Genomic DNA, 12,245 nt, shown 5'->3' on the forward strand with positions numbered 1-12,245 from the left:
TCAAAGTGGGGCAAACAGTGCTGGTCTGTTACAGACATGCTTGTGATCTCTGAGCTTCTGCATAGATTTGCATCAAGTTATGATTTATTTTGCGAGTAACCCCACAGACATCAAGGTAACTATTTGCAGAGAAAAGTACAAGTTTAATGTGAGCATGGAAGGCAGAGTCTGGCCTGTAGTACTTGGATGCCTGCAACAAAATGCTCCTGTCATCACAGGAGCTGACATGGTGTCACAAACAATTACAGCTTGAGATGAGCTGCTGTCCTGACTGGGACATGGGTGATTGTTTCTGGAATAGATAGAAAGTTCTCCAGTTATATGAAATAAAGATATTCAGGTACTACAGAAAGATGATCAAATTTGAACTGATGTTTGTTGAGTCTGAGTCTGTGCCCTCTTCTCTCACTTCTTGCTGAGAGCAGAGGACACTGCACCATGAAGTGCTGTCCAAAACTCAAATGAGCAGTGAACAGGTGGTACATTGTCAGGCTATTTCAGATATGGAAACCATTTGTCCAGTTTTAGATTGCTATTGCTAGCAGCATGTCTTTCAGTTGGGAGAAAGAGAAGAGGTTATTTAAGACTTACACAACTCCTGTTTGCCTTTCAGAGCATGCCAAGTAGGATTTTAGAAGGAATGCTTGCAGATCACTGGCAGCTTCCCTTGAATCTATTTGATGCAATTCTCATTTATTTTCAAGGTGAAACATTGGAAAGAGCTCACACAGCAGTTCAGTTCAGTGAAACATGCACAAGTTCATTTTGGAGTCAGTGTTTGGGGCTCAAGTGCAGTGGGCAAGACGGATGAAGAGGCAATTCTGATTTCTTTGATGTACTTCATTTATATTATCTCTCCACAGCCTGCTTCAATGCAGTGTGTCCAAGACCCCAGGGGTGTGGAGCTGGTGTGTGTTAAAGTTGGTCACTCTTTCAGTATCTCTGGAGTCAGGGCAAATAAGACAGAAATCAGTGATGGATCCCTTAAATACAGAAGCTGCCCTACCAAGATACAGCACAATAAATATGCCAGAGAAAGGGTGATCCACAGGACAACAAGGCCATGGTAATGGCCAGTGGTAACACTGAATTACCAAGACACCTTTTGAACTTTCTGGAGTATGCTGAATGATGTGATTTTTCAGCTTCTTCTAACAAAGTGTTGTATCTGAGATTCCAAAGTGCCTGGGGGACATGAGTGCTCAGTGACTTTGGAGAGGACTAGGCAGGAAAGATCTGCTGCTGTGCAGGGACAGCCATATGGTACTGGAGCACTTGGACATCCTCAAGAGAAAGATATCTGCTCTGTAATACAAGGAAAAGCTTTGTCCAACAACTTTGAGCTTTCTTTGTTGCCCTGTACACTTGCTGCCACGTGTTGTGCTGTACAGGACTAGGCACATCATTTCTGCCTGGGCTCTGGCACTTGTGTGGCCACAGTCCATTCAGCTCTGATTTGAGGCTGTTTCTGCAAGGAGAATGAAACAGACAGGTCAGCTGAGCTGTAATGTTCACTTGCTGCACACTTTCCTGCATTTGCGCTGGAGCTGGAAAGCGAGGGCTTTTCTTGGTGAATTCCTATTTTAAGATTTCAGAATGGCTTCATCCTATATTGAGATGCAAACAAGTGCTGTCATTTCTTCCATGGCATTTATTTTGGTCTTAATTAAGTTCATTAACATATTTATTTACCCTCTTCACTTGGAAGTCTCTTAGTCTCTTACTGAACAGAAAATAAATTCTCTTCTCAGTTGCTGCTCTCTTTCTAAAGCTCTTGTGGTTTGCTAAGAATCTAGTCCATGTCAAGTAAGATTTCATGAGAAATGGCATGGAACCTGCTAAAACATTCCCTGCTTTTCTTTACTATCTTTCAACTTCCTAAACTTTCTTGAACTCCTAACAGCTGTCAGACCTCAACTTTAGGGTGTTGACTGTTAGACAGGCTTTTCAAGGTGGGAAAAAGGAGTGAAGATTATGAGATGGTATCTTTCTAGGAATAGATATGTACCATTTTGTTCCCCATTCTGTCACATTAGGATTTTTAAAGCCACTGCCTTATTGCTACATAATATGTAATGCTACATTTGTGGATTAATAGAGATTCTTCCTTCTCATCTTTCATCCCTTTACTTACCTTTTGCTTAAATTCTTTTGAATATTTTTCACGTATCCTTTCACTTACCTTTTTTCCAGTAATTAGTTATTTCAACATGGAATTTGTAAATACCAGCTATAATTGATTTTCTCTCTGTCATGTTCTCTGGCCATCAGTTTACTCTGTTCACAGCTAGTGATGTATAGATACAGTTATATCATCTATACTTCAGATGATGCTTAAAAAATCCTTCTATTCCTCTTTTTTCAAATAAATAACTTGATCCTGAAGCTGTGAATTTACAGCTTTGGAATATGGGAGATTGCAATAATGACTTAATACCTGTTGGGCAATTATATTCCAATTACAGAAGTTGAATTAATTCAGTTTGATGGATGCAAACACTTCTGGGAATAATCAGGGAAGTAACTCAGTCCCCAGTAGAAAAGTCTGTGTTTGAATACATCTAAAGCACTATTATAACACTGTTGGAGGGAGCTCTTGCTGTGCATTTATTTTTTCCCCAAAGTCTCTCTGTAGATAAAAGGGATGAAGAATAGAATGGGTAGAGACATCAAAATTTAATTAGTTGTCTTATAAAACATAAGTGTGTTTTAGTCTTGTGGACATTCTGCTCAGACTTTAGGAGTGGTACCTTTGTCTAATTATTGCTGAAGTAAGAGACACAATTAAAATGTACTTGCAGGAAGTGTGAGTATTTTTTATGCAACAGAACACTCTACCTGTCTTGTAATTTTTCCTCTTTAATGTGTGTCAGTAGGGCATTTGGGAGTTTGGAATGGGGATTTCGTGATTTTTTATGTGTTTGCATGGATTTTTTTCCCTTCATCTGCAAGACTTGTTTTAGTAGGAGGAAATAACTTTATTTTGAAAGAAGTATCAGCAAACTTAGCAAGAAAAATGTATTTGTTACCAGCTGTATTTATCATGAGATTGTATTATGGTGACAACCTTTCATCTAGAAATTTATGCCTGTTTTTGAATGCAAAGACTGATAGATGGATTTGAAAAACAGTAACAAGAACTCTTCTTTGTTTTTGATTAGATCCTTCAGATGATGAAGCTATTGAAAAAGCGAGTGAAAACAGGACAGCAACATGTCAAGATTCAGATTCCAAACCTGCTGTGAAAAAGAAAAGAAAGCAGGTTTGTAAATTATTAAGTAATTGTTTAGCACAACAATGATAACACATAGGGAAACATAATGTCCTTTTTTCAGTAAAGGTACAGTTTTCTTCAGTCTCTCTGATCTGTTATGTTCATGTTTTTGGGGTTTTTTTAATTATGTTGTCTTATTTAGAAGTGATCACATTCTAGTACATTTCAGCAATAACTTCACACTTGTTTTGTGTGAGTTGAGATTGCCAGGCCTTTCCTACAAAGTGATTGTCCAGAGGTACAAGCCTGAATGGTGCTACTGAGTATCCTTCCCTGCAGTTTTTTCCCTTTCCCTGCACACACAAAGTCTGGAAAGCTATATTTACTTGTTATACAGATTATCTTCCCAAGCATGTCCCCAGTTCAAGGTCCAAATGAAAAATAATTTAGGTCTTCATAGATTGATGTTTTCTTACCCTTGGACTGCTAAAACCTTCATTTAATGCCAAGAGGAACTGTGTTGTTCAGCATTACGTGGAGTATGCCAAGGAACATCAGCGTCACCCCAGTTTGAGGGAAAAAGTCATCTAGAGGTTGGCTGATTTTATGAAGTTTCTTGTTTGAAGGTAAATTTGTTCTGCCTTCCTCATACCACCCAGGAGAATTGACTGAGTGGCTGTTGGAGAGCTAAAATTACATTGGAAGCTCTCTCTCCTTGAGGTTATGAATATCAATTTTGACCCCGAGGTCAATAGTAAATTCACTCTGTAATGCTTAGGCAGCTGCCCAAGTGAAAGCCATTTGCAGGGATGTTCTTTTTTTGTAACAGAGAAGTGTAAACAACATGGTAGCAATTACTATGCTTTTTGGATGTCTTTCCAAAGAGACCAAAGGTGAAGTGATCCAAATATCTGAATGAGATCAATATTTTGATTAGGAAAGAGAACCAAGCGATACAGGAGAAAGCTGTATTGCCTTTGTACATCCTCTGCCAGGGGGTCAAATGCTGAGGAGTGAGAATTCTTATGGAACCACCTTTTATCACCGTTTTCACTAATGCATTTAGAAGTAGGTTAAGACACTTTGTTTGGAAGGGTTGCTTGACTCTTTTTATGAGAGTCTTAGAAAGGATAGCAAACACAAGTTACTTACCAAGGTAGCCTGGCACTGCTCACTTGTAGCAGAACACCTGCCACTGCTCTTTCTGTCATATAAAGAATATCCGCCTGCATGTTGGAATCAGGTAATTTGATGTTTAGATGTGAAACTGCAAGAGGGAAATGCTTTTTGGGAGCTCATGGATGGGTTATTGCCCATCTTTTAGACATACAATTCAGAGTTATTTATGGAAAGCTGGTGGTTTTGTAGTTCTTGTGCAAATAACAAAACCCATTTTACTCATGCTGCCTTATTCAGAGGCTGGAAGTTGTTCTGCAATGGACTTGGCACCTCAAAGCCTGTCACAAGACAACCCAACAGAGTTATGAGCATCCATGTTCCTAGTCTGCAGGCTGTGCTCGGGCTTACAGTGGAATGAGTGATCTCTCTCCAGTCTGAGTGATGCAATGATGTGTTTACTTTGTCACAAACTCCAAAAGTTAGAGTATGTGGCTGACCTGGAATGTAAACTTTCACACACATGCAAGACTGTTTTCACTCTACTTTTGAATTTCCCATCCCTTTGGCAATGTGTAAAGAAAAAAAGCATGTTAGAAATATAATACAGGAAATATTTTATACTCTGTGTATGATTAACAAACAAGGAATTTATAACATTTTAGTTCATAAATCACTGGTCTCGGCACAAATTTCCTGTTTTCTGCATTTTAAGAATTTCCATGTAAAAATAGCATAAAAACACGAGGGAGCCCTGTCAAAAAACAGTGGTTGTCTGCTTTGTGTCTTGCATAAGAGAAGCATGCAAATGACCTTTTCTTAAGGATGGCATGCAAGGAGCTATTGCCTGAGTAGGTAGGCAACTAATGCTTGGATAAGGGTCAGAAGTTCAGGATAGATCAGATGCTGAAATATTTTAGACTGCAGATCATCAAAGACGCATAAGTTTACAGCCAATCACCACCACAAAATTTCTCTTTTTATGTCACTATTTTTAATGTCTGAATAACGTGGGTTTACTATTGCTGGGCTAATAATTTAGGCATAATATGCTATGCCTAAATATATATATGCAGTGTAAAGGAGGCAATTTTGCATCTTAACATGCTTCTCTCTAAGGAAGCAAGGCTTTGACTATAAACCTGCTGTGTGCTTGTGTTGCCTGCTGTTTCTGTGGCTTTTGAAAGAAAGGGTTACATACTGCCTTCAAGAAAGAAGCCATGGCATTTGGTGGTACTTTCAAATATTTGAATGAAGGATTAGCAGTGAGAAATTTTTTCTTTCAGAGAAATTTTTTCAGCTGTGTGGCACATTTCATTCTTTTCTCATACAGATATGAGTTGGGAGTGTTTGCAGAGTTATGTTAAGCAGTTCATGATGTATAAGAAGGGAGAAATGGGCCCAAAGTGAATGAGTGATATTTTTCAGTATGCTGGAAGCACCACTGGGAGAGGGAACCATCATACTCTGCTGGAGGACAGAGTTTCATGTTGGCCCTTCTCTGACTTTTTGATTGCTTGTAGGTAGCCCTTGACTGAAGCAGTGCAAAGGCTTGTTCTCTGCATAAAATATGATGTTGAACATAAAATTTATTATTAAAACACCTGGCTAATGGCCTTTAAGTATCTATGGACAGCTGGGGTGTGTAAGAGTAGAGCAGAGGGTAGCTCTGTTTCAGTCTCAGTGTCTGGGAATGCTAATGGTAGGGATAGGAATGAAGAAATGTATGGTGGTGTTTTAAAAACACTTGAATCAGAGTCAGGACAGAGATTTTTAAAATAGCAACAAACCAAAAATAAAGCAAAAAACTTACATTAACTCTGGAACAATTTTGTTAATTAAAGTGAGTTTCCACTTGCAGTCATTCCCTTCATTTCTAGTGATGATAATCTTTGCTTGTACCTGAGAAAATCATAGGGACAGATTTCTGTTGTTGAGGCAAGATATAATCCCTGTCACAACTTCCCATGGGTTTTGATGCAGGCTGTGTTACATTCCAGCCGTAGTTGTAGAGTGCTTTGCTTACTTGCTACTTAGCTGTAGCATGTCCCCAGCCAAACCTTCTCTGGTAATTTCAATCCTCAACCAGTTTCAGAGCCACGGCTGTACAATACTACTACCTTGGAAAGGGCAGTGGCTGGGGCTGTGTCACAGCACAGAAAGTAAGAGCTCATTTATTTGTGTTGAGCGTGGTGGTTACCTGTTTGAATAGCTAATTTGGCAAGGGGAGTGGGGAGGAAAAGAGAAATGAAGGCACAATATGAACAATTAAACCTCAAAAAATGCTTCTGATAAGGCTGTGAGAGTGGGCTTGGAAAGGCAGGAATGTGCTGCGTTGGGTCATTTAGCACCAGTTGCCATGAAGTGTCCTCCTGTTAAGGCGGGGCAGTGCAAGGAGGGCTCAGAAAGGCCCAGATACTCGGAACACCTCTTACCTTTCCTTTGTCCCTCTTGGCCTGACTGAAGCTGCCTTCCCAAGGCAACAAAGGAGCAGCTTCTCTCTGACTTTCAGCTAGGCTCCCTTTCCTGCTGATACTTTTCTTTCAGGCTTTCCCCAGGGAGGAGTGCTGGATTTGCTCTTCCTGAGCTTTTTAATGCTCTGTGTGATGAGTCTTCTCCACATTTTCTCACAAGAGCAGAGTTTTGCAGCCAAATGTGTCACAGTGGTGTGGAGCATTTTGCTGCAGCTCAGCCTATTTTGCCATTGCTCTTCATTAAGTCACTTATTAAGTTCCAAAGCCTGTTTGTGTAGATAAATGTGCACTTCCATTAGGTAGAAAGCCCCAAGAAGGCAAAATAAAAGAGAACTGCTACACTCAGAACAAGAGAAGTCTGTGCCTTGCTTCCTCTGTTTTGGACAATTTTAGGTGGCTACGGTCAAATGCTAGCCCTGGATTATGTGAACAGGGACTCTGGTACAAATGGACCAATTCAGCCTGTTCACTCAGGCACAAAAGAGGGTTAATGATAGCACCATGTATTTTTCTTGTGTGTATTTGACCCTGCCTACTATGAAAAGTCAAAGCAAGAATGGGGTAGGACAAATTTGAAACATGTTTTCCTAAATTTTGCATTACAAGTGTAGAAGGAACTTCAGAGCATGATTGTTTCTAAATAATATTGCCCAGTTCCGTGTTATTTTTACTGTCTGGATGCTCACCTTAGACCCAGTTATTTTAGAACACTACTGGCAAAGTTTAGAAAAATTATCATTCACAACAGCAGAGATTAAAAATATAAACTTAGTGGTAGATTTTGTTCATTTTTTCCGCCTGATTTTTTTTAATGTATCAAAACCTGCTTTTCACCATTTCATGGAGTTATGACTACACCCTAAACACTTCAATTTTCTCTTCTTTTATTCCCTCTCTTGGTTGCAACAGCAATCTCAATTCCAAAATTACTTTATATACATATAGCTGTAAGGATTTGATTCCATCTACGGGTGGGGACGTTCAGTTTAAATTGTTTATTCCTAGCCCGGCATTATAGTTTCTGTATCTCCTCTTACCAGCTTCGCCTTCCTTTGGTGACTTTTTTTCTTACCTCTTTTTTTTAATGTGTTTTGCAGCCTACAGAGTGTTTTTTAAGTCAGCCCAAAGAAAAGCAAGAGAGCGCTGTGAAGGCAAAGAGGAGGAAGAAGGTATGAGTGTCTTAGAGTGTGTTTGGGGTCTGGGCAGTGGGTTTATGTGCTGCTACAAGATGCAGAACGGGGACAAGGGACAACCCCATGATGATGAGATGGTCATAATATTGCAGCCTCTTTTAGAGAAGAAGAGAAATTCCTGATTTTTAAACCTTACTTGAGATACCTATTCCCAACCTGACCTGTGGCATTATGTCTGTGTTCCACTCAAGGTTTGTGTATGTCTACACCCCACTTGTTGCCCACCAGGAAAGGGTGACTGTATGGAAGAAAGGTGGGACTTCAGTTGCTGCAGAATCTGACCCACTCCCACAGTGTGGTCAGACTCCAGCTGCTGTTACATCTTTTGAGCCAAGGACTGTCCTTGTTCATTCTTCTCCTCTCTGCATAAGTATATAAATAAATACTCTGTGTTGTCCCTCTGGCCGTGCTCCATTCTCACCCACAACAACAAACACCCTGCAGTCTAAATGGAGATTATCTGGCACCAGGCAAGTTAATTGTCTTTCTGTAGGGGGACAGACTGTAAATAGTTGGCACCCTCACAAGGCTGAGGGGTGGCCTTTTTATGTTATGTTAGCCCTCTTAGTCATTCAGGGAATGGGAAGAGGGAAGAGTGGGATTTTGCTTTCAATGTGGCTCTGGCACAGTAAGTGCAGTACTCACTCCACTGGAGCCAGAGTGAAGGCATGCCATGGCAGAGGCTGGCAAACCCACCTAGCAAGAAACCCCATTCTCAGGCAAACAGCAGCTGCTTGCTTACACCTTTGCTTTCAGTGGGCCACTAAGCTGACATACACAGCCTGTCAAAAAACCCCATTAGGAAACATTTATTATATTGATCTGTGGCTTCCAAACAAAGTGCTGTCTCCAAAAGTAAGGAAAAGTGGGGAAACCCCTTTTGTTTTTAAGCATCTGGAATGAATTGGAAGAAAAATAATAAAACTTCCTGCATGGGGAACAGTTCCCCACAGCACTCCTTGAAGGAAGAGGGTTTGCTCAGGTGTCCTTGTTCTTGCTCTTAAAGAATTTCTCATTGTATCAGGCTTCTCCCCTCCAGAGGGCAATAATTTTTCTGAAGGAACCAAGTGGCACAGTGAATGACGTAACAGTCCTGTATGAAGTACCAAGTAAAGTGAGCCTGATAGTTCTGTCTTGCTGTCTGCTAAACCAGAGGTTCCCAAATGTGGGTCATTTCAGAGGCAGCTTGTGAGACAGGGCTGGGGAAAAGCGTCTGGGGTTGTTGGGAGGAACAATGGAGAGGTTTGGTTGTGGGTCTCACAGAGAGGCTGGCTGTGCTTCCACGGCCTCTGGTCGTGCTTTGGGAAGACACTTGTTCCGTGGCAGGAAAATACAACAGTGGTAAGTGAAGGGGAATCTTGGGAAGGAATGCTGCAGATTGAAGCACTGCAGAACAGCCAGAGGTCCTCTACAAAGTCTTCCAGGGACTACAGAGGGCTTTGCACCAGGCCAAAGCTAGACTGAGAGGAAGGCAAAAAGACTTCATCTCCATGTCAAAGGTTCAGCTGGGGTCTTGCAAACCCACAGGTGGCTTTTAGCAGGGATGAAACAGGCGGTGCCAAAGTGGCAATGGATGGGAGAAACAGCTCATGCCTTGCCTTCACTGTTTTGGCAGCCCCCAGATGGCTCTTCCCTGTTCAGCATTCTGCCCCTCATGTTGCTGTTGTTGGAGTATTTGGGCTGTGTTGGGGAAGAGGAACAGAGTGATGGGGAATGAAGAGAAGTGGGAGTGGGTGCTGAGATGGAGTGAGGGAAGGAATGGATGGAAGAAGGTCTGTCCCTGACATTAAAAATCCTGCTATACTTCTCTTCAAAATTTTCATTGATCTTTGCTGTCCTGAACCTCAGCCTACCATACTGAAGGTACCCACCATTCCTCCAAAGCTGCCAAAAATTCTTCCAGATCCAGCTCATCTCTGTGAAATCCCACTTTGCCTCAAAAATACAGACCCTTTTGCTCCATCCTACCACACCCTTCTGCTCCTTTTCACTTTTAGACCTATGCTACCATGTGTCCCCTTCATGATGAAATCAGTTTAGCTTACACAGCTGAGAAACCTTGAGCTGTCCTTTCAAAATCTAACTACATCTCAGCAATAACTAGAGAGGCATCACATTCTTGTCATTCTCTCCAGACTGCCTCTATCCTTGCAAATTTGCTGTTTTCTAAAATACTTATCATTTGCTTTTCTTAAGTGCTGGCAGATCAGTCAATGGGAACCATGGCCTATTCTACACACATATTCCATTTAATTATGGCAAAAAGTACAGCAATCCTTTCACTTCAGTGAGAATTCAGACCTGTTACTTAATAAAGTTCCTAAGGTGCAAAACACAATCATTATGAACTCATGTTCAGTCTCTAAAAATTATTAGTTTTTTTAAAAAATTACAGTGTGAGAGAACAAAGCAGCTGTGAGTTCCTGCTGCTTGACCTGTGGTTCTGTTGTTTTAACTAATTTTCACCATCCTGGCATGGTATTCTATGCATATAGCTAACCATCTTCCCTTCCAAATATAGATAGATAGTTACCCTGTTTAAATCAAAATATAACCACATCATATACTATCACTTGATTCCTGTTGTTATGCCTTAAGAATAATAAACTAAAACAAATTAGGAGGAAAAAAAGCCTGAATTTTCAATCTGAAACTAAAGTGTAGCAATAGCAAAACTCAAAAAACAGCTTTCAGTTAAGTTTTTGTTACAGCAGCATTGCAGGTGAGTGTACAAGATTTTTAATGTGCAGGCTCACAGACCGTCTTGTCCAAGCTTGCATCTGAAGTCTGCATTCCCTCTAAAGACAAAGACAATCTTGTCTCATTGTAAGGTGTTTTCCCAGTTAAGCCATAATTAAACTGATATAACTATATAAAGATATGGAGGAATATTTATGTACAGTGTTGTTAGCTAGCCAAAGAGCTGTATAGAAATACCATGTTAATCTATTTTACTTGGATTTTTTAGAAGACGATTTCTGATGTTCTGCAAAAATCTGCTCCAAAACCTGGTGTCCCTGCAGATCTACAAAATCTACTTACTCAACATTTTGGTGAAAACCGTTCTGTGATTGAAATAGAGGAATTAAAGCTGTCAGGTAACTTATCTTGTATTTAATATATAAATAATGTTTTTTTCATGATACTATTGACTTCTTTTTCTGCAGAGGAAAGATGATTTTTGGGACATAATTGAGTTGTACTTTTTAATGAAAATATTTTCTTAATTTTTTTTTTACTGTATATTAATTTGCTGTTTAAGTTGAAATGTTAATTTCATTGGAATAAATGTGAGGTGGTTTGGAGGAATGGAAATGAAACGTTGTTTAAATATCTCTTTTATTATAAAGTGTTAATTTCTGAGCTCACTTTTCTGATAATAATTTTATGATTCCTTATAGTAGCTCCCAAGATGCTGTGAGGGATGTATTTTGTTCCTGGGGTTATCTGAGTCAATGCATAAGAAGGGGCTGACAGAAATAGACAAATAATGAGGCATCATTCTCATATGGGCATGAGATTTTGAATGCAGTGGTTTTTTAGGGAGTGGCATGAATTGAGGTGATAATTTTGGTCCATGTGTGAAGTGACCAAATTTTAGCCATGAGGACCCTTTTTTTTTTGCCTGTATCCTGCCTTCAGTTAAAAGCCGGATAGGAGAGGCAGAAAGCAGGACAGAGCAGGCTTAGCTTCTGTCAGTTGGAGGTTGCACTGGAAATGATGGCAACACTGAATTTCTCTGCCTCTCCTGTGCAGACAGAGACACTGTCCATTATTTGTTGGTAGGGCTCATGAAGAGCAGCAGTCTGGTAACCAACCTGCATTCACCTTGGGACTTCTTGAACTGTCAATGACCAATGCCCAATGCAGAAGCCTTCTAGTCCAGCAGTGCTTTTGCTTTATGAATGCATAAACCTGTCTCTCTAGGTAAATGTGCTCTTCCTTAATCCCCATGATTCTAGGTGGACCCTTCTTTATTTCTGTGGGGCAGTCTCAGCTTTGTTACTGGATCAAGAAAACCTGGAGAAATCCCATATAGATTTCTTTGAAAAACTTGTGTTAAGTATTTTTTGGTATATAAGATTTTTAGGAAATAATAAATTGGTTTGGTTTCTTTCTTATTAAAAGAGCCCTTTGGGCTACTGAAGGGACCCATTTCCATATGTGTTGGATGGCTATATTTTTTCCTTAATTTTTTTGCTGGGAGTTGAAGGCTTAGAGTGCCAAGGAGTTTTATGAACTTGTAAA

The 12,245-nt window shown here is 40.2% G+C and overlaps 1 protein-coding gene across 5 annotated transcripts in view; it reads left to right on the forward strand.

Moving 5' to 3' along the window:
- The window catches only part of CMSS1 (cms1 ribosomal small subunit homolog), a 222,768-nt gene that overhangs the window by 199,088 nt on the left and 11,435 nt on the right, over positions 1 to 12,245 (forward strand). For all 5 annotated transcript variants that reach the window (XM_041422431.1, XM_041422432.1, XM_041422434.1 and 2 more), the window contains exons 2-4: positions 3,162 to 3,262; positions 7,902 to 7,973; positions 10,966 to 11,095. In XM_041422431.1, the coding sequence (XP_041278365.1) occupies positions 3,162 to 3,262; positions 7,902 to 7,973; positions 10,966 to 11,095 (303 nt within the window). The remainder of the gene's footprint in view (positions 1 to 3,161; positions 3,263 to 7,901; positions 7,974 to 10,965; positions 11,096 to 12,245) is intronic.

This window comes from Onychostruthus taczanowskii, unplaced genomic scaffold, assembly GCF_017590055.1.
Source record: "Onychostruthus taczanowskii isolate IOZ18803 unplaced genomic scaffold, ASM1759005v1 scaffold73, whole genome shotgun sequence".
Lineage (NCBI taxonomy): Eukaryota > Metazoa > Chordata > Aves > Passeriformes > Passeridae > Onychostruthus > Onychostruthus taczanowskii.